The 23,238-nt window shown below is 36.4% G+C and overlaps 1 protein-coding gene across 2 annotated transcripts; it reads left to right on the plus strand.

The window, feature by feature from the left end:
- The first annotated feature begins 2,831 nt into the window (after positions 1-2,831).
- On the plus strand, positions 2,832-23,004 carry MLANA (melan-A). 2 transcript variants are annotated; one of them, XM_053702560.1, is made up of 5 exons: positions 2,832-3,019; positions 4,400-4,510; positions 5,217-5,313; positions 22,080-22,184; positions 22,802-23,004. In XM_053702560.1, the coding sequence occupies exons 2-5, from the start codon at positions 4,425-4,427 to the stop codon at positions 22,868-22,870; spliced, it is 357 nt and encodes a 118-aa protein (XP_053558535.1). In that variant the 5' UTR covers positions 2,832-3,019; positions 4,400-4,424; the 3' UTR covers positions 22,871-23,004. The 2 variants fall into 2 exon arrangements, with proteins under 2 accessions (XP_053558535.1, XP_053558536.1); XM_053702561.1 differs by lacking the exon at positions 2,832-3,019 and adding an exon at positions 3,114-3,239.
- Positions 23,005-23,238: the final 234 nt, after the last annotated feature.

Raw genomic sequence — 23,238 nt, forward strand, 5'->3', positions numbered from 1 at the left:
GCCGTTTCTAACACATATGAAGTCTTCCTGTGCAGCTGTTGCTGGACACAGTCAGAACACTGAGAGATATCAGGTATTGATGTAACTGGAGTAAATAAGGAAACCTTCTTCCTGAGCACAGACATTAGAGCCTGTTATCAGCATGAACTCATATCCTCACAGTTAGCACATTTTTGATATATATGTGGTTTGATACTATTGTTGCAACATTGTGATACTTGTTGTAACCTTTGTTTCTTTGGTTAGCGCCCGTATTTACACTTGAGTGTTTTTTTTTTTTATTCAAGCAATTACTTGCTTACCAGGACTGAATAACCCAAAGAATCTCTTGAAGTTCCAGAATGTTGATTGGTAACCTCGCCTCAAGAGGGGACCAAACTCCTTACGTTCTATGAGAATTCCAGATTGCGCCACAGCCTGAAAGACTGGCGACTGTTGTCACAGTAGCCCATGATGGGTGAAGGAAGGATGCCCCAAGGGTCAAAGAGGGACCTTGTATCCACCAAGAGAGAGATTGTCTAAAAAATAAATCCAGAACAATCTGCTGTTCCAATTGCAGATAATCCTTTGACCACTGATTGAGCATAGATAGTTGAAGTGGTCACAAGTGGATGCGGGCAAAAGGAACTGGGTCCAAAGCTACAGCTTAAGACCCACCACCTCCATGCATTGAGCTACTGATGGAAATGAAGAATGTTGCAGGTGCAGACACATCTTCTGAAGTTTATTCTGTGTGATTCCATCAGGAATATACATATTAGGACTGAATCTATAATGACTCCTCGAAAAGACACCCTTGTAGCAAGATTTAACAAATTATTTGGAATATTGATTATCCAACCGTGGTCTCTGAGAAAAGATAGTAGCCTTTGAGTATGAGCAATAGCTAGATGCAGAGAAGGGGCCTGCACTAAGATATCATCCAGATAAGGGGCAATTGAGATCCCCTGAGCTCTGATCACCGCCAACAATGCTCCTAGCACCTTTGTAAACATGTGAGGAGCTGTAGCTAGACCAAATGAAAGGGTGAAAAACTGGTAATGTTTGTCTAGGAATGCAAACCTTAGGAATTGATGGTGATCTCTGTGGATAGGGATGTGCAGGATCCTTTAGGTCTATAGTAGACATGAATTGACCCTGTTGGATAAGGAGTAAAATTGTGTGAATGTTTAGAGTGTTCAAATCTAAAATGGATCTGAAAGTCCCATCCATCTTTGGGACATTGAACAGATTGGAGTAAAACCCTTGACCCTGTGAAGACACAAGTACTGGGATAATTACTCCCATATCTTTTAGATCCTGAACACATTGCATAAAGGCAGCCACCTTCACATGATTTTTGGGGACATTTTTGTGGTTGATTGGATCACTGAAAGAGGTTCTACCCTCAATGGGGATAGTAGTGCATTTGTAATGAGTGGAAAAAGCTCCATCAACTTTGGGTATGGTTTCCCATAAATCTCTAGAACATTCTCTTAAATCTGGAAGAAGGAGCAAATTAAATACTATTTTTTTTTGTTTCTTTGGCTATTTAGTCAGAAACCAAATCTGGAACATGAAATATCTCTGGAATCTATTACAAAGTTGATTGACTTGGTACACTGGAACAGATTTGCAAAACAGACACAATTATATACAGGGGGACGTATCAGTAGGACCCTCTTCCATAGTGTTTGACATAGTTTCAATGGGGACAGATTCACTGGGTTCCATTATGTCACAAGTATAGCAGAGTATGAAATAACACATACACTGATTAAATAAAATGTTAGAGAGCCCTCTACACTAGCCAATTTACACCCTTGACACCAGAAAGTGGTTAAAGGGTAAGAAAATACACTGACTGCTAAAATGCCCCCAAGTGACCCTCCTGGCAGCTCCTGCATGGGAACTCACCCTCCCTCAAATGACAGGATCACAATTCAATGCAGATTTCTTAAGAAAAAAGCATACAGATGCTTTTAAGGCCTGTTCCTCCCCAGCTGCAGCTCTGGAGAGAGGAGAAAAAGACCGGGAAGCTGAGGGGGCGGGGCTACCACCCAGGACAGTGTCTGTGCCTCAGAGAGGCCTAAAAAAGTAAAAAAACAAAACTAATAAAGGTTTTAAATGTAAAAAAGCACAAACATACCCGCAAAACACAATCTGCTGCTTAAAATATGTGAATAAACATGATTCACATGTTGTAAACCTGTCTGCATTCGATCACAGATTTTGGGGTACATTTGTTACCCATATTTGCCATTGCATGAGTGCCACCCACAACCCTCATGCAACCAATTGCATGATAGTAGCGCTTGTCAATCACTCCAGTCAAATGAATCCGCCAACTCCAAGTTGGGGAGAGGATTTATCAAGCAACAGATTAAACCGCTGCTTCATAAATATCCACTGCAAGCTCAAATTAAGGAGCGTGAAAACCATCAGGGCATTTGCCTCATGATAGATCTTGCCCCAAGTCTTTCAAGGAAATCATTTCTGAACTGCTCTTGATTAGCAAAACCTGGTCAACTATGCTGGCAAAATAAGTGTTAAATTATGTTAAAGCATTGCTGATATATAATATGCATAGATAAAAATGCTTTAATGACAATTTTTATTAAGACATTATAGTATTTTGGAACACCATACTCAGAAATTAGTATTAAAGTATAGTATATACTATAGTATATATTAATATAGTATAAAAATAAATAGAAATACAGAAATATGCCCAAATACATAAAGAAATCTTTCTTGTCAAACACACAGGCCCCGTGAGTGTGAGAGAGGTCCAATAACAGAGATTTGAAGTCTCATGGTTTCTTTGTGACTTTTGCATGCTCAGGCAATTATTGTATGTACTTCTGTTACTGGAAAGAAGTAGACAAGGCTAAATCGTCTCTGCTTTCACGCTAATTAAAACAAATCAAAGGCTTTCTTAAGAATTCAACCCGTGACAGTCAGAAGATTTAGCCAAAAGATTATGGGAGCAAACTGGGGTCTGCATTCAGCAAAGAAAATCTACAAGCAGAGAAGTAAGGTGAGTCCACACAGCTTATCTGTTTCTAGGCTAAACATTAGCAATTTTTAGCAAATCATTCTCACATGTTATTTATTCCGAGATAACCAGTTTTACTGATAATATTACTTGGTGCTGAAATTGTTTTCATACTTCATTTTCCGCAGTCAAATACATTAAAGCAATTTACCACAAAACAATGACTTTTTTCAGAACTTGCCAGATACAACATTTCGCTGAGGTAATTTAATTGCAGTATGCTGGTTAAGCAATTTGTATACCGGATTAGAAAAGAAAACAGAAAACATTTGCATTCAACAAAATTATTTATTATTTTTGCAGCACTTTCCAAGACTGGAGTGTAGCAGAAATGACGACTGCTTCCCTTCTGAGGAGCCAAAGTAAATAAACTTGATAGTAGTGATACTATTTAGTGAACAACAAAAAAGTCTCAGGGTTAGCAATATACTACTGTTCTTATGGAAAAAACAACAACAAACATATATGCAGTTTTATTTTTTTGTTTAGTTCCACAGGTAGACAGAGTTAATGATAGACTGGCAGACACATACACAGAGATAGATGAAAGCACACCTAGCGCATTATTTGCTGAAGGTTGATAATACTTAGATGCATATGTCAGACTGTCTATGAGCTTACATTTCAGTATTGTAGGAAATTTGGAAATAGGAGTTGTGTATATATATATATATATATATATATATATATAGTATATATAAAACATTTTCTTTTCAAGTAGTCCCTCAGCATATTGCAATGCATTTAGCGTTTTAAAGCCCTGCAAAATGACAGTTTTACGTGAAATGTGAACATATACACTGCATATATAAACAGACTTTGATACACCTTTAGCTTGTTATTCCATTAATCAGTTGCAGTAGTAACTTGGAAATTAGTGAAAGTCTTAAAGGGACAGAAAAGTAAGACTTGAGCTTTGGTGATTCACATAGGGTATGCAATTTAAACAATGTTTTCAGTTTGCTTCTATTTGCTTTGTTCTTTTGTTTTCCTTTGTTGGAAAACATACCTAGGGGGGAAAAAAAACAACATATTTTTGTTGTTCGTTTACTTGCAGGGCGTCACTGCACTGCATATATAAAAACAATAGTTGAATGATCTTTAATAATGAGTATATTTGGTCAAATTATTTTGGGGTTTAATATTTTAATATCATAACTAAAGTATATTGCTTGATTTTTTTTTATACAAAACAACATGTGCAGGACGACTTTCAGTGAATGAGTTAATGGTAATTTTATGCTTTAATTGGACAGGGTGAGAATGTATTTGGGTTCAGATTGACTAAAAATCAGAGTGTTTAAGTATAATGTGTAACAATTCTGAGGGGAAAAAAAAAAATCTCTCTTTTTTCTTTAACAGAATCTGTCAGTTCAGACATCAAGCAATGCCGCGCCCTGACTCTCTTAGTACCCTAGGGGAATATTCCAGCTCTGGTAGGGGTCGCGGGCACATAAGGCTCAGTGCAGAACAGTAAGTAGAAATAATTATTTTTCAAGGACAATATTTTCTTTTTAAATGTGTGTAACATAGCTTCTATAATCTAACATATCTACCTTGCATATTTTTATTATATTTTAAATATTTTCCTCAAAGTAATTAAAGATGGGATTTAGTCGAAGGTTGTAAACTTTTTCACGCATTAAAGTATATAAAAGGCAGAAGTGACGATAAAAAAAGGAGTTATTTACACTGTTTTCCTGGACTCTTATGACTTACACATGCTGCAGGGGGAACATGCATTGTGCTTCCAACCCTGCACACCCTACAGCATGTGCAACTCATAAGTGTCCAGGGAAACATGGCTGAGGTGCCTGATTGTAGCAGACTGGGACCCATGTTATGAAACCCTTTGTCTTTTTCACAGAATGACTGACTTGTTTTCACAAACCAAAGTTGATTCACCGTGTTGTGGGGCAGTTCCCTTCAACCTTTTTTTTTAAATCATTTTTTTTTGTAAGAAAACTCAATTAGTTGATGTGACTAATATATTAGAAGGAATAAGATTTTCTAATTGGAAACTTAACATTTACTATATTCTGATAACAGTAATAATGTTGCTTTCAATGCTGTCTATTTACGTTTTGCTTTATGTGGCTGCTTATGCTGTTTGTTAGAAAGAACTATGACATTAACTTGAAAGTTAAATTTTTTTTACTAAAAATTATGCCATTTCTAGGACTGCTGGAATTGCTATACTAGCTATAGTCATTGCTCTTCTGTTCATCTTTGGATGCTGGTACTATAAAAGGCGCAGTGGCTACAAAATATTAGGGGTAAGGACAATTTTTTTTTTCCTGTTGTGTTGCTGTAAAATAACATCAACCAAGTCTAAGCGTTTAAAAAAACAAATTAACATCCTTTTTACTGCAATTGTTTATCACTTGCTAAACTCTACCCCCCCCCCCCATTTGACTTATTTAGAGGAGCCAATCTGAGCTTTAGTCTGCAGACACCAAGACTTGCCACTGTAATAATGATAGTATAAAGTACATTGTTTTGCAGTTTTAGATCAGGTAAAGCCAGTTAGAGAAAGATATGTAGCAGGGTTAGTCTTGAGAACTCAGCAGGGTACATTTTACTTTCTGTGAATACCAAACAAATTTTTGGGTTAAGAAATACCTCCACTATGCTGAATTGAGCACAATGTTGATTAAACAATATAAAGAGGTTGTGGAGTTTATTAAAGAAAAATACACTTTAAAAAGTGAAACTTTATTATAACCATGTTAAAATTACCAAAATTACTTTCTGGGAATCCACAATTTTCAGAAATAAATTACATGAAAAGAGGGCAAAATAAATAACAAGTATATTACAAAGTTGTTTCATTTATGCATAACTAAATATTTTATATAAAAATCCAAAGGTGTAAGCTTTAGCCAACGTTTTAAGAAACATTGGCTAAATCTTACTGTTAATTTCACATCACACTTATGAATCTCATTTTGACATTTATTTTTAAAGGAACAATCAAGTCAAAATTAAACATTCATGATTCAAATAGGACATGCAAATTTAAACTTAACAATTTACTTTAATCATCAAATTTGCTTTGTTCTCTTGGTATTCTTTGTTGAAAACTAAACCTAGGTAGGCTCATATGCTAATTTCTAAGTCCTTGAAGGCTGCCTCTTATCTAAGTGCATTTTGACAGTTTTTTTTTTTTTTACAGTTAGACCCTGTTAGTTCACGTGTGCCATATAGATAGCATTGTGACTGAGATAAGGGGGCAGTCTGCAGAGGCTTAGATATAAGGTAATCACAAAGGTAAAAAGTATATTGATGTTTATGTGCAGCTCTGTGCTGAATAAGATACCATCCACTTCTAATTTGCTTATTACTATGTGGCAATAGTAACCTGCTGCATCCACATATATATGCTGAGGAAAGCTGTGAAATAGGGTGAAAGTGCCTAGTTATGTAGTTGATTTATAGCAGGGCGCGTGTGTTTTTTTTTTATTATTATTATTATTATTATTATTATTATAAAACCCTGCTGGTTGCACATACTCATGTATATTCACTGGTGGTAATCTGAAGATCTATATTGTTAGTTTGTGAATTTAGTTCAAAAGTGTTCTCAGAGTATGGCATCTGCTAGGTACACCCCCCCATACTTAGAACTATTGCGGTTAGGGGAAGCTGAAATCCTCCGCAACTCTAGGCAGAGTTAGGGAGTCTCTGCCCTATCCTAGGTATTATATATTCTTTACCTTGTAGCTAATGGCCGTTCATTAGACTTTTTTTCTCTGCAAACCTAAGGCAGGTGTTCTTAGCTTACTTATACATAAAAGCTACACTTTGACATAAATACATGTATTCTGTATACCGATTATATCTTTTAAGTCTCTCTTTAAAGGGATACTGAACCCAATTTTTTTTCTTTCATGATTCAGATAGAAAGTTGCTTAAAATTGCATGTTCTAATTTACTTCTATTATCAATTTTTCATCGTTCTCTTGCTATCTGTATTTGAAAAAGAAGGCACTTAAGCTAAGAAGGCACTTAAGCTAAGGAGCCAGCAAATTTCTGGTTCAGAACCATGGACAGCACTTGTTTATTGGTGCTGTCCAATCAGCAAGGACAACCCAGGTTGTTCACCAAAAATGGGCCGGCATCAAAACCTTGATTTTCAAATAAACATACCAAGAGAATGAAGAAAATTTAATAACAGGAGTAAATTAGAACGTTGCTTAAAACTGCATGCTCTATCACGAAAGAAAAAAATTGGGTTCAGTGTCCCTTTTAAGTAAGATCATTGCCCAGAATCTTGTGGGGTTTTTTTTTTTTTTTTTTTATAGTACAAATTAATATCCAGTGACTACTTGATAAAGTTATATTAGCCATTGGCACTCATAAATTGTTCGTTAGTTATGGCTGTTTTTTGCAAATATCTTTTTTCTAGCAGCTAGATATGAGCGGCCAGTATATAGCTTAATAGATTGTGTTTTTTTTGTTTTTTTTTTTATGTGTTTTATATCTACTTACTACTTGGTCCTGGTGTCAATCTGTGAAGGGCTTCTGAGCCCAGCTGGATTATATGTGAACTTATTTGCTGGACCTATTTATGTGAGTGTTTGACTTACAACATAAATTTAAAGTAAAATGGAAAGCTGTGGCATGCTACATGGTAGATTTGTTCCCCAGTTTTCTCTATTCGTATACAATCTGTACATGTGACGGGAGTACTAGAATGAACCAATGTTATGTAGCTCCCATCATTTGGGATACCCACAATTTGTGTTTGTATACTTGTTTTATGTATTTTTATGTTTAAATATTTTTATTGGAATTTTCATAACATATATGCCAAAATAAATAAGGCATTACAGAAAAAAGACAACAAAAGAAAAAGTACAAACAATATAAGGCATTGGGCCCCCGGATGGGGGAAGGTTGACAATACAACAGTTGCTGCCCGTGTATATAAAGATAAAATAAGAAAGAAAAGAAAAAATTAAAGAAAAGAAAAATAGAACAAACCCATCAACACATATCCTTTATATAACAGTCTCTTGCCTTTAATTTTATGAAAACTCTTAATTGCTTCGCATTTACCAATTCATTACTCGCACTTGGTCCCATTTTAATTAATATCCCTGAGTACCATTTGGTTCCCAATGCTATGAACTAGTGCTATTACTCTATATGTGCTAGGTGGTAAGTGTGTTATTCATGATCCAATAGAACCAGATTTTCTCAAATGACTCCTTAGTATTCATGATCCATGAAGCGGATTCATACATTCTAAACGTGTTTTATGTATTTTTTGTGGGATATGCTTATCGTGACATGCTTTTTCTTCCAAAATAAATATTATTTAAAAAAAAAAAAAAAAAAGTCTATTAATATAACTGTGTTGGTTTGCAAAACTGGGGAATGGGTAATAAAGGGATTATCATTTTAAGCAATAAACATTTTGAAGTAGACTGTCCCTTTACTGTTTAATTCCCATGCAAAGGCATTACAGGATATCTATTAAAATAAGAGGTAAATGTTGCAAGATATTAAAAGGCAAAAACTGAGAAAAAATGTAGCACTCTACTAGCACTTGTTAAATAATTTTACATCAATCACAAGGAAGGTGCTCTGCAGTAAAACATAACTTAATTAATACACTTTTAAAATACAAAGTGTTCAAACAAGACAGTTAAAAATAATTTAAAAAAATCAATAGCAACTACAGGGTAACCTGGAGAATTGTAAATATTAAAGTAAATGCCACAATTATAAATTAATACAAAATCTTACTCTTATATGGAGTTATCCATACTGGACTAGAGGCCCATTGTGGTGCACAATTCAAGTAAAAAAAGATCCCTAAATTCACTGGACTATGATTTTGTGAAGCCCAAATAATGTTGGTACATAAACAAGGATTATCCTAATCTCTTGATCAGTGTAACGCCACAATTATTATAAAAACAGGTAATGGGCATGGTCCTACTCTGTGTATGTAAACCGTAACTGCAATGCAACAGCTATACTTAAACCCAATACTCCCCTGGTGGGACCCAGGGAAGAGTTTGGTTAAATTGGAGTAAGATTTTATATATTAATTTGTACTTAGAACATTTACTTATATTGATACAATTCTCTGGGTTACCCTGTAGCTGCTATTGATTTTTTTTTTTTTTTTTTTTTATAGTTATCTGTCTTGTTGGAACACAAGCGGCTAGATTACGGGGTGTGCATTAGGCTTAAAAAGCAGCGTTGGCCGGTCCCAACGCTGCTTTTTAACGCCCGCTGGTATTACGAGTCTTGAAGGTACAGGTGTACCGCTCACTTTTTTGGCCAGACTTTGAAATACCGCAAATCTACTTACGTCAATTGCGAATTCTATATTTTCAATGGGACTTGCATAGCGCCGGTATTATGAGTCTGCCAAAAAGTGAGCGGTAGACCCTCTCCTGTCAAGACTGGTACCGCATATTAAAGTCAGTAGTTAAGAGTTTTACACTAAAACGCCGTAGCATAAAACTCTTAACTAAAGTGCTAAAAAGTACACCAACACCCATAAACTACCTATTAACCCCTAAACCGAGGCCCTCCCACATCGCAAACACTAAAATAATTTTTTTAACCCCCTGATCTGCCGAACCGGACATCGCCGCCACTATAATAAATATAACCCCTAAACCGCCGCACCCCCGCCTCGCAAACATTAGTTAAATATTAACCCCTAATCTGCCGTCCCTAAAATCGCCGACACCTACCTACATTTATTAACCCCTAATCTGCCATCCCCATACTAAAGTTATTAACCCCTAAGTCTAACCCTAACACCCCCTAACTTAATGATAGTAATTTTATTTAAATTATATTTAACTAAATAATTCCTATTTAAAACTAAATACTTACCTATAAAATAAACCCTAAACTAGCTACAATATAACTAATAGTTACATTGTAGCTAGCTTAGGGTTTATTTTACAGGCAAGTTTGTATTTATTTTAACTAGGTACAATAGTTATTAAATAGTTATTAAATGGACAGTCAACACCGATGAAAACGTTATCCCATACCTTAGATCAAGCAAAAAAAGAGCCTGCACTGCATCCTATCTTCAATAACACTAAAGTTAGCTGGCTAATCTTCAATGAACATTTAGTTAACAACGGCAGATATGACCGCCAAACTCCTCCCCCTGTTACGTAGGAGGCTTCTTCTCTAACTCTTCAGCCAATGCAAATCAAATCCTCAGCTAGATTCTTTAGCCGCGTTCACAGAGACACTGCTCTCTTTCTAATAGCGAGCGTGCACATTAGAAATAGAACAGTGTCCCTCTGAACGAGTATGGATTTAAAACAAGAAGCCTCCTAAGTAACAGGGGGCGGAGTTTGGCGGCCATATCTGCCGCTGTTAACTAAATGTTCATTGAAGATTAGCCACCTAATGTTAGTGTTATTGAAGATGGGATGCGGTGCAGGCTCTTTTTTTTTTTTTCTTTATCTAAGGTATGGGATAAAGTTTTCATCGCTGTTGCTGTTGACTGTCCCTTTAACTATTTAATAACTACCTAGCTAAAATAAATACAAAAGTACCTGTAAAATAAAACCTAACCTAAGTTACAATTACACCTAACACTACACTATAATTAAATAAATTAACTAATTTAACAACAATTAAATACAATTAAATAAAATTATCTAAAGTACAAAAAAACACTAAATTACAGAAAATAATAAACAAATTACAAGATTTTTAAACTAATTACACCTAATCAAAGCCCCCCAAAATAAAAAAGTACTACCCTACACTAAATTACAAATGGTCTTTAAAAGGGCCATTTTGCGGGGCATTGCCCCAAAGTAATCGGCTCTTTTACCTGTAAAAAAAAAAAAAAAAAGTACAAATACCTCCCCCCCAACATTAAAACCCACCACCCACACAACCAACCCTACTCTAAAACCCACCCAATACCCCCTTAAAAATACCTAACACTAACCCCTTGAAGATCACCTTACCGGGAGAAGTCTTCACCCAACCGGGCCGAGTCCTCAACGAAGACGGGAGAAGTCTTCATCCAAGCCGGGTGAAGTGGTCCTCCAGACGGGCAGAAGTCTTTATCCAGGCGGCGCGGAGCGGGTCCATCTTCAAGACATCCAACGCGGAGCATCCTCTTCAATCGACGGCTAACACAGAATAAAGGTACCTTTTTAAGTGACGTCATCCAAGATGGTGTCCCTTCAATTCCGATTTGCTGATAGAATTCTCTTTTACAGGTAAAAGAGCTGATTACTTTGGGGCAATGCCCTGCAAAAGGCCCTTTTAAGGGTTATTTGTAATTTAGTGTAGGGTAGTGCTTTTTTTTTTTTTTTTTTTTTTTTTTTTATTTTGTTAGGGGGATTAGAGTAGGTGTAATTTGTTTAAAAATCTTGTAATTTGTTTACTATTTTCTGTAATTTAGTGTTTGTTTGTTTTTGTACTTTAGATAATTTTATTTAATTGTATTTAATTGTTGTTAAATTAGTTTATTTAATTATAGTGTAGTGTTGGGTTTAATTGTAACTTAGGTTAGGTTTCATTTTACAGGTACTTTTGTCTTTATTTTAGCTAGGTAGTTATTAAATAGTTAATAACTATTGTACCTAGTTAAAATAAATACAAACTTGCCTGTAAAATAAAAATAAACCCTGAGCTAGCTACAATGTAACTATTAGTTATATTGTAGCTATCTTAGGGTTTATTTTATAGGTAAGGATTTAGTTTTAAATAGGAATTATTTAGTTCATGATAGGAATTTTATTTAGATTTCTTTTAATTATATTTAAGTTAGGGGGTTTTAGGTTTAGGGGTTAATAACATTAATATAGTGGCGGCGATGTTGGGGGCAGCAGACTAGGGGTTCATAAGTATAATGTAGGTGGTGGCTGTGTCCGGAGCGGCAGATTAGGGGTTAATAATTATAATGTAGGTGTCGGCGATGTCGGGGGCGGCAGATTAGGGGTTAATAAGTGTAAGATTAGGGGTGTTTAGACTCGGAGTTCATGTTAGGGTGTTAGGTGTAGACATAAATTAAATTTTCCCATAGGAATCAATGGGGCTGCGTTAAGGAGCTTTACGCTGCTTTTTGGCAGATGTTAGATTTTTTTTTCAGCTGGCTCTCCCCGTTGATTCCTATGGGGAAATCGTACAAAAGCACGTTACACCAGCTCACCGTTAACGTAAGCAGCGCTGGTATTGGAGTGCGGTAAGGAGCAGAATTTTGCTCAACGCTCACTTCTTGTCTGGTTTGTAAAAACCTGTAATACCAGCGCTGTCTGTAAGTGAGCATAAACTGCTCGTTAGCAACGCACAGCCCGTTAGCACCGCACAGCTCAAAACGGAAAACTCGTAATCTAGCCGTTAGTATTTTAAATGTTTATTTAAAGTTAAGTTTCATTTCCTCGGTAATCTAACTCGTTTTGAAGTTTCTGTGTGAGGTGAAGTTAAGCGCCCTCTGTTACTATCACATAGGCCTCTTCAATCTAACCATAAGACACAATCACATACATATCGATGGCACACTGATTTGGGATCTCGGCTATATTTTTAAACCTACCAGACATTCCTTTTTCCCCCTAGATGTGGGAGTTTAAAGGGACATGAAACCCCACCCAAAAAATATATTTCATGATTCAGATAGAGCATAGATTATTAAACATCTTTCCAATTTACTTTTATTATCAATTTTACTTAATACTCTTGGTATCCTTTTGTTGAAGGAGAACAATGCACTACTGACAGCTAGCTGAAAACATTGGTAAGCCAATCGCAAGAGGCACATATGTGCAGCCACCAATCAGCAGCTACCTCCCAACTCGTGAGCCTACCTTGTGTTATGCTTTTCAACAAAGGATACCCAGAGAGCTAAGCAAATTAGATAATAGAAGTAAACTGAAATATGACCCCTATAGTAGGTGGTAGAGACAACTTTTAGTCGGTCCTCACAAGCAAGTTTAAATGAACTCCTCACATAGCTTTATTAAAAGATCTGCATACTCAGAACGCATAACAAATCTGCATCTTTTATTGAGGTTAAATTTTATTGAGAAGATGCTATATAAAGATATGATAACCCCAATAACAGGTTTTCTTGCTTTGCCCATCAGATTAGGTTTGGATGCGTTCCTGAATACCTAATTAACCTGGGGCTGGTTCTCATTAGGTCATGGGGCCCCAAGCCCTTATATCCTCCCCTCCCTCCTACACTTATATTTCCTTTTTCTCTCCTTTCTACTTTTTATATCCTTTTCTCAGACACGGCACTCCCTTGTTCTTTTTGCTTCATTTGATTTATAGATAGTTGAATAGGTCTCTTCGTTTAGCAGTGCAAGTATATATTTACTTTATATGTACATTACCATCTGAAGATTTCTCCTCCTTCAAGATCCATATCATCGCTGCACGCAGAAAGACTGTATCAGTTTATGTGAGCAACAGTTATTAGTTTGTTTTACATTTATAATTTAATGGACTATATACTCTATGGTACAAGGACGTTATACCACTTTCTGAGCTTTTCTATTTCTTCAATGACATATGTAACTGAATGTTTTGTGCCTGATAAAAATAATAATAAAAAAGGTTAAGTTTTACTATAGAGCACTTTCCTTGAGATTAAAGTATATTTATTGTAACACGTGAGCGCCAGTAAAGTAGTACTTTTACCCTCTCTATTTTTACACATTATAGTTTCTGTACTCGGCACCCCATACAAAGATAGCCATAATTGGGTTCTATGTACACTGGCACATGAAAAGCTGTGTGTGGGTCAGCTCATTGGAAGATTTTATTATTAGTACTAGGTTTCAAAGATATTAAAAGGACCTGGGAGTGATGGATTAACCCAAGGGTGCTTAACTTCGGTGCTCCAAAGATTTTTGGAACTACATTCTCATAATGCTCAGACACTGAGCATCATGGGAAATGTAGTTCCAAATCCTGGATCACCAAGGTTGAGCACCCCTGTATTTACATTAGTCAACATTAGAAAAAAATGTTCCTCAAATAGTTAATTATTGTACCACTTTCATAGCATTGACATTTTCAATATTTTATACAAATTCTACTTTTGTAAGTGCTCTCCAGCTGTTACCGTTTACCCCAGCTCGCTTTCTTAGCTGCTCGGAGGTTCAACCTAACAGCCCCAATTTTTATCCTGCTGAACATGCTTTTACAGGGCACTGGTTTCTAAAGGCCTATGGCACTGGGATTCACAGGTTTCAGTGCAAGAAATGCACACGAGAATTTGTTTAACCTCTTAGATTCAAATTAGCATTTCACAGAATCTGTACAATAATGTTTATAATTGATAAATAAAAAAAATTCAGCCACCATTTCCCTTTGGTAAACACTAAAAATAAATCGAATCAGAACTTTTCAAACTGTTAAAACAATAAAAATACCCCATTGTGGTAAAGGTTGTAATTACTATATTTGATTTTTGTATTTTTTTTTTTATTTTTTTTTTTAATTTAAAAAATAAAAAAATGCTTGAACTTTTAAATACATTTGAAGCAAGAGGAAAGAAACTGTTAAATACTTGCACAGTTTATTTATCTGAAGTGGTTTGAGGTGTAACTCATACCAAGGGCCAAAGTTAAATTCAAAATACTCCTGAACAGGGCTCTGCCGTTTTCTACCAGTTATAATACCATGATGTTCATCTGTCTGTAACCATACTTGATTTAGACGCTGTCTAATGGTGGGATCGGAAGTAGCTACAGGGGTCTCAATCAACACCGGGTGCACACCTCTATGGGCCCATCTTGTTCCGGTGTCGCTACAGGTGTGTTGGGACCCCTTAACAGCCTTTGCCCTGTTTATTCATAGTCTTATTTATTAGTTTCTTTCATGTAATTAGCAAGAGTCCATGAGCTAATGATGTATGGGATATACAATCCTACCAGGAGGGCGGAGAGGCAAAGTTTCCCAAACCTCAAAATGCCTATAAATATACCCCTCACCACACCCACAATTCAGTTTTATAAACTTTGCCTCCTATGGTGGTGAAGTGATTTCTTCTATAAGCGCTTCTAAGCATTTTGAAGCCCAGTTCCTCTCAGAGTAAAGTGTTTGTCAGAGGGATGTGAAGGGAGTATCGCCTAATGATTTTATGGTTTTCCTTGTGGGAAATCTTTTCAAAGGTTCTCTGTTATCAGTCGTAGGGATTCATCTCCTACCTCCCTTTTCAGATCGACAATATACTCTTATATACCATTACCTCTGCTGATACTTTTTCAGTACTGGTTTGGCTATCTGCTATATGTGGTTGGTGTCTTTCGCTAAGCATGTTTTTTCTTATTTAAGACACTCTCAGCTATGGTTTGGCGCTTTATGTATTAATATAAAGTTTAAATAAATGTATTTTACTTATATTTGCCATGAGTCCGGTCTATGTATATTTCCTTCTGCAGACTATAAGTTTCAGTTTGGGAAGCATGTTTAGGAAGTTTTCTTACCTGGGGTATAGTCCTTTTTTCAAATTGACTGTTTTTTTCCTTTTAATTTTGCAGGCAAAATTAGGCTTGCGAGGGCACAAAATGCTGTTATTTACTGCTTCATTTTTGGCGCAAGAATTTTTTTTGCCAAGAATATACGTCTTTGATGATGCAAGTTCATCATTTCCGGTGCTTTAGTTGAAGCCAGGGTTCCCTGCACAAGGATGCGTCTGTGATGACGCAAGTTGCGTCATTTCCGGATGTTGTTGGCGGCAATAAAATTTCAACTTCCTTTTGCGTTGTGTGTCATACTTGGCGCAAAAAATGTAGTTTTTATTTTGTAACCCCACTTCCTATATGCCTCTTGCTTTCTATATGCTCAGAGGGCTATGCTGTTTGCATTTTTGTCCCATTCCTGAAACTGCCATATAAGGAAAATTTGTAAAAAAAAAATTTCTTTAATGTTGTTTTTTTCTCTTACATTTTGCAAGATGTCTCAATCTGATCCTGTCTCAGAAGCAACTGTTGGAACCCTGCTGCCTCATCACAGTTCTACCAAAGCTAAGTGTATCTGTTGTAAATTAGCTGAGATTATATCTCCAGCTGTAGTATGTAACAGTTGTCAAGATAAGCTTTTGCATGCAGAAAACGTTTCCATCAGTACTAGTACAGTTTCTGTTGTTCCTTCAACATCTAATGTACATGATATCCCTGTTGATATGAAAAAGTATAGTGCTGATGCGATACAGAAGGCTTTGTCTGCTATTCCGCCTTCTAATAAACATAAAAATTCTCATAAATTTGTTTAAATTTCTAATGACTGACGGCATACGGAAATATCCTCCTCTTATGAGGATCTCTCTGATTCAGAAGATCCTACCTTTGACACTGACAAATCCATATCTTTTCATGATTGAGTATATTCGTTCCTTGTTAAAAGAAGTGTTGCTTACTTTGGATATTGATACAACAATTGGAGGATTGGACAAACGACTGGGATCTAAAGTTTAACACAGCAAAGTGTAAAATAATGCATTTAGGGAAGAAAAATCCAAATGTTAATTACAGACTCAATGACACTTTACTGACTGTTACAGACGAGGAACAGGACTTGGGAATTATTATTTCAGATTATTTAAAACTTAGTAAACAATGTAGTAAGGCAGCGAGTAAGGCTAGCAGAATGCTTGGATGTATTGGTAGAGGTATTTGCAGCAGAAATAGTAAGGTTCTTATGCCACTTTATAGATCATTAGTTAGGCCTCATCTTGAGTATTGTGTGCAGTTCTGGAGGCCATATCTTCAGAAGGATATTAACAAACTTGAATCTGTGCAAAGGAGGGCTACCAAAATGGTACATGGTCTAAAAAATAAAACTTACCAGGATAGGCTCAATGACCTAAATATGTATAGCTTAGAGGAGAGAAGGGAAAGAGGTGATATGATAGCAACTTTCAAGTACATTAAAGGGTTTAGTAAAACTGAGGCTGTGGGTATTTTACATAAAATGGAAAATTCAAGAACAAGGGGTCATGAGCTCAAGCTAAAGGGTAGTAGATTCAGGAGTAATTTGAGGAAGCACTTCTTTACAGAAAGAGTGATTGATTTATGGAATAAACTTCCTCAAGAGGTAGTAGCAACAAACACTGTGGGGGACTTTAAAAATGCATGGGACAAGCATAGGGCTATCCTACGAACTAGATAAGTTTATACTGTTAGGTAAGGTGGGGCAGACTTGCTGGGCCTATGGCTCTTATCTGCCGTCAATATCTATGTTTCTATGTTTATTGAGGTGATATCAAAACTAGTAAACGTTTAAATTCTGTTTATAAACCTCCCGTGGTTACTCCTGAGGTTTTTACAGTTCCTGATGCTATTTCTGATGTGATTGCTATGGAATGGATTAAGCCTGGTATTTCTTTCATTCCTTTTTCTAGGTGTAAAAGGTTGTACCCTTTGCAAGGGGCTAGATTAGAGTTTTGGGAAAAAATACCCAAAGTTGATGGGGCTATTTCTACTCTTGACAAAAGTACTACTATTCCTATAGAAGACAGTACTTCTTTTAAAGATCCTTTAGATAGGAAACTTGAATCTTATCTCAGGAAAGCTTATTTATATTCTGGCTATCTTGTCAGGCCTGCCATTGCTATGGCTGATGTTGCAGCTGCATCAACCTTTTGGTTGAATAGCTTAGCGCAACAGGAAACAGATCCTGATTTGTCTAGCATTGTTTGTTTGCTTCAACATGCTAATTATTTTATCTGTGGGTTTTTTTTTTTTGGGTTTTTTTTATAGCATCAAAATTGATGTTAAATCTATGTCTTTAGCTATTTTACCTAGAAGAGCTTTATGGCTCAAATCTTGGAATGCTGACATGGTATCTAAGTCTAGATTACTATCTCTTTCTTTCCAAGGCAACAATTTATTTGGTTTTAAGTTGGATTAAATTATTTCAACTATCACTGGGGGGAAGGGAGTTTTTTGCCTCAGGATGAAAGATCTAAGGGTAAATCTAAAGCTTCTAATTGTTTCTGTTCTTTTTGACAGAACAAGGAACAGAAAACCAATCCTTCCCCTAAAAACTCTGATTCCAATTGGAAACCTTCAAGCTTGAATAAATCCAAGCCTTTTAAGAAACCAAAGCCAGCCCCCTAAGTCTGAATAAAGGTGCGGCCCTCAATCCAGTTCAGATGGTGGGGGGCAGATTGAAATTATTCCAAGACATTTGGGCAGATTCTGTTCAAAATCAGTGGATTCAGAATATTGTCTCAAGGGTATCTAATAGATTTCACAGTAAGACCTCCTGTGAGAATATTCTTTCTCTCACATTCCAGCAAATCCGATAAAGGCTCAGGCTTTTCTGAAGTGTGTTTCAGATCTAGAGCTTTCAGGGGTAATCGCACCAGTTCCCAGCTTTCAAGATGGTAACCATGAGGACTATTTAGCCTTTTGTTCAGCAAGGTCATTATATGTCCACGATAGACTTACAGGATGCTTATCTTCACATTCCGATTCATCCAGACCACTATCGGTTTCTGAGATTCTCTTTTCTAGACAAGCATTACCAATTTGTCGCTCTTCCATTTTGCCTAGCAACAGCTCCAAGGATCTTTTCGAAGGTTCTCGGTGCCCTTCTATCTAATCAGAGAACAGGGTATTGCGGTGTTTCCTTATATGGACGATATCTTGGTACTAGCTCAGTCTTTACATTTAGCCGAATCTCACACAAATCAACTAGTGTTCATTCTTCAAAGACATGGTTGGAGGATCAATTTACCAAAGAGTTTCTTGATTCCTCAGACAAGGGTCACCTTTTTAGGTTTCCAGATAGATTCAATGTCCATGACTCTGTCCTTAACGGACAAGAGACAAATGAAATTGGTTTCAACTTGTCGAAACCTTCAGTCTCAATCATTCCCTTCAGTGGCTATGTGCATGGAAGTTTTAGGTTTCATGACTGCAGCATCAGACGTGATCCCTTTGCTCGTTTTCACATGAGACCTCTACAGCTTTGTATTCTGAATCAATGGTGCATGGATTATACTCCGATATCACAATTAATATATTTAAATCCAAACATTCAACTCTCTCTAACTTGGTGGTTAGACCATCATCTCTTATTTCAGGGGGCCTCTTTTGTTCGTCCTACCTGGACTGTGATCACAACAGATGCAAGTCTTTCAGGTTGGGGAGCTGTCTGGGGATCTCTGATAGCACAAGGGGTTTGGAAACCTCAAGAGGCGAGGTTACCAATCAATATTTTAGAACTCCGTGCTAGTTTCAGGGCTCTTCAGGTTTCGGCTCTGTTAAAGAGAGAACCATTCATTTGTTTTCAGACGGACAATATCACAACTGTGGCATATGTAAATCATCAGGGTGGGACTCGCAGTCCCCTAGCTATGAAAGAAGTATCTCTGATACTTTCTTGGGCAGAATCCAGCTCTTGTCTAATTTCTGTGGTGCATATCCCAGGTGTAGACAATTGGGAGGCGGATTATCTCAGCCGTCAGACCTTACATCCGGGGGAATGGTCTCTCCATCCAGATGTATTTTGTCATATTGTACAGATGTGGGGTCTTCCAGAAATAGATCTGATGGCTTCTCATCTAAACAAACTTCCCAGGTACCTGCCCAGGTCCAGGGATCCTCAGGCGGAGATGGTGGATGCTTTAGCAGTTTCTTGGTTTTACCAACCTGCTTATATCTTTCCGCCTCTAGTTATTTGTCCAAGAGTGATCTCCAAGATCATTATGGAACAATCAAATGTCTTTCTGATAGCACCAGCATGGCCTCACAGGTTTTGGTATGCAGATCTTGTTCGGATGTCCTGTTGCCAGCTTTGGCCACTTCCTCTAAGACCAGACCTTCTGTCTCAAGGGCCGTTTTTCCATCAGAATCTCAAACCATTAAATTTGAAGGTATAGAAATTGAACGATTAGTGTTGAGTCATAGAGGTTTCTCGTAAGTCTGTTTCAAGGAAGATTTATTATCGAGTTTGGAAGACCTATATTTTATGGTGTTCTTCTCAAATTCTCCTGGGATTCTTTTAGAATTCCTAGAATTTTACAGTTTCTTCAGGATGGTTTGGATAAGGATTTGTCTGCAAGTACATTGAAGGGACAAATCTCTGCTCTTTCTGTTTTATTTCATAGAAAGATTGCTAAGATTCCTGATATTCACTGTTTTGTTCTGGCTTTGGTTCGTATCAAGTTTGTTATTAAATCAATCTCTCCTCCTTGCAGTCTTAATTTTGGTTTTGAAGGCTCCTTCTTTTGAGCCTATGCATTCTTTTAGATATTAAACTACTTTCTTGGAAAGTGTTTCTTTTGGCGATCTCTTCAGCTAGAAGAGTTTCCGAATTGTCTGCTCTCTCTTGTGAGTCTCCTTTTCTGATTTTCCATCAGGATAAAGCTGTTTTGCAGACTTCGTTTAAATTTCTTCCTATGGTTGTGAATTCTAACAACATAAGTACGGAAATTGTTGTGTCTTCCTTGTGTCCTAATCCCAAGAATGCTCTTGAAAGATCTTTGGATGTTGTAAGAGCTTTAAAATATTATGTTGAAGCTACTAAAGATTTCAGGAAGACTTCTAGTCTATTTGTTGTCTTCTCTGGTTCTAGGAAAGGTCAGAAAGCTTCTGCCATTTCTTTGGCATCTTGGTTGAAGCTTTTGATTCATAAAGCTTATTTGGAGGTGGGAGAGTCCCCACCTCAGAGGATCACATCTCATTCTAGTAGATTAGTCTCCACTTCTTGGGCTTTTATGAATGAAGCTTCAGTTGATCAGATTTGCAAAGCAGCAACTTGGTCTTCTTTTACATACGTTTACTAAATTTTACCATTTTGATGTATTTGCTTCTTCTGAAGCAGTCTTTGGTAGAAAAGTTTTTCAGGCAGCTGTTTTCAGTTTGATTCTTCTGCTAATTTTTTTAAGTTTTTTTTTTCTTTCAATTTTTGAGAAACTTATATTTTGTGGATTTAATTTTTTTTCAGCGGAAAATGTGTTTTTTTATTTTATCCCTCCCTTTCTAGTGACTCTTCTGTGGACTTCCACCTCTTGGGTATTTCTATCCCATGTGTCACTAGTTCATGGACTCTTGCCAATTACATGAAAGAAAACATAATTTATGTAACAACTTACCTGATAAATTCATTTATTTCATATTGGCAAGAGTCCATGAGACCCACCCTTTTTCAGGTGGTTATGATTTTTTATTTTTTTTTTGTATGAAAGCACAATTATATTTCCAGTTCCTTTTTTTTTTTTTTTTTGTATGCTTTTCTACTCCTTATTTTATCACCCCACTACTTGGCTATTCGTTAAACTGAATTGTGGGTGTGGTGAGGGGTGTATTTATAGGCATTTTGAAGTTTGGGAAACTTTGCCCCTACTGGTAGGATTGTATATCCCATACGTCACTAGCTCATGGACTCTTGCCAATATGAAAAATTAATTTATCAGGTAAATTCTTACATAAATTATGTTTTTTCTTTAACTATTCTATTCCAGTTATTTTTTTTTTCAGTTTTCTTATTTTAGTTAAAGGAACAGTCTAGTAAAAAAAAACCTAAACTTTCCTGATTCAGATAGGGCATGTAGTTTTAAACAACTTTCCAATTTACGTTAATCAAATTTGCTTTGTTCTCTTGGTATTCTTTCTTGAAAGCTAAACCTAGGTAGGATCATATGCTTGAAGGCCGTCTCTTGTCTCAGGGCATTTTAACAGTGTTTTTTTTTATGTATAGCTAGACAGCGCTAGTTCAGGTGTGCTATATAGATAACATTGTCCCCACTCAAGTGAAGTTATTTGAGTCAGCACTGATTGGCTAAAATGTATGTCTGTCAAAAGAACTGAGATAAGTGGGCAGTCTGCAGAAGCTTAGATGCAAGGTAATCACAGAGGTAAAATGTGTATTAATATAAGTGTTGGTTATGCAAAACTGGGGAATGGGTAATAAAGGGATTATCTATCTTTTTGAAAAATACTATTTTTGGAGTAGACTGTCCCTTTAACAGCTATAACTCTGGTGGCAACTTTTATATTATACATACTTAATGTGATAATCATGTCTCAAGTACTTTTATACCTAGCGTATTTTCCCTCCTGCTCAATAGAGCCATCAGTTCAGTCCAGCAGCGATTAGAAATTTCATTGGAGGATCCAGCAATGACAATGAAAGTAAGATGCCCCTACAAGACTACAGCACTATGAATAGTGTGGTAAGCGCATCATGCATCTGTGTAATTCTTTTTGTTCATACAACAGAGCAGGAGTATAAATCTTAACATATGCTATAATACATCAGCCTTTTACAAACTTTTTAAAATTCAAATTTCAAAAACATTTTAATGTTGAATAGCTTTTTGTTTCTTTGGTAGATTTTGTTGTGCATTGGCCAGTAGAGCATTTGTAGATGTTTTGTAAATCTGCATATAAACATTGTGTTTGAAGAGTGCTGCACTGTATTGTTCTGGTGGTGCTACTTTCTGAGTTGGTGATGGCTATGTTTAAAACTTAGATGACGTGGTACACACCATTGTCAGCCTGTACTAGAAGCATTTGTTTGTTACAAAAATGCTAAATTCACAACTGTGATGCAGTGATGTGCATTTTAATGTCCGCTACAATGTCCCTTCATTTTTCAAAACCAAATAATGAATACATAACAAACGCAACTAAAAATAACCATGAAAAGATTGATGCCAGGATTAATATGAGTTTTAATCTTCTGTATATGAACAGGTGTTTGCTAGTGCATTGCTGAATAAAATGAGTATTGCTAGTTGGTACCACTCTAATTAGAGTTCTGAATACATTTTTGTACTTTTATTTGCAGGTACCTGGAGCACCTCCTGCGTATGAGAAAATCTCCACAGACTTCCAGCCTCCACCATATACACCATGAAATGAGCTTTACGTCATGTAGCTAACTAGCTTAACATCATTACAGGAAAATATTTGTCCATTATGACAAAATAAAAACAAACTTGTATTTGTCCATTATGACAAAATAAAAACAAACTTGTATTTGCTGTATAATTGTTGTTGTCCTAACATGAATGTCAATCATTATAGTTTATAAATACAGCGCTGTCTTCTGATTATTTTACTCAACAACTGGATAATAAGACATTTACATAAACATAAGGGTAGAGGGATCTGTAAGCTGTAAACCATCTTTACATAAGAAGAGCAACAGGAAGTAGACTGGTTTGCTTACATTCTAATGGAACTATATGGGGAAGTTGAGGGAGAGGCAGGAGAGACCTATAT

Source organism: Bombina bombina, chromosome 2 (assembly GCF_027579735.1).
Source record: "Bombina bombina isolate aBomBom1 chromosome 2, aBomBom1.pri, whole genome shotgun sequence".
Classification (NCBI taxonomy): Eukaryota; Metazoa; Chordata; class Amphibia; order Anura; family Bombinatoridae; genus Bombina; species Bombina bombina.

Excerpts from the sequence above, each read along its gene's own strand:
- MLANA (XM_053702560.1), top strand. The coding sequence starts at position 4,425 with ATGCCGCGCCCTGACTCTCTTAGTACCCTAGGGGAATATTCCAGCTCT. Across the intron at positions 5,314-22,079 it reads GTGGCTACAAAATATTAGGG|AGCCATCAGTTCAGTCCAGC; the intron begins GTAAGGACAATT and ends CCTGCTCAATAG. Across the intron at positions 22,185-22,801 it reads ACAGCACTATGAATAGTGTG|GTACCTGGAGCACCTCCTGC; the intron begins GTAAGCGCATCA and ends TTTTATTTGCAG.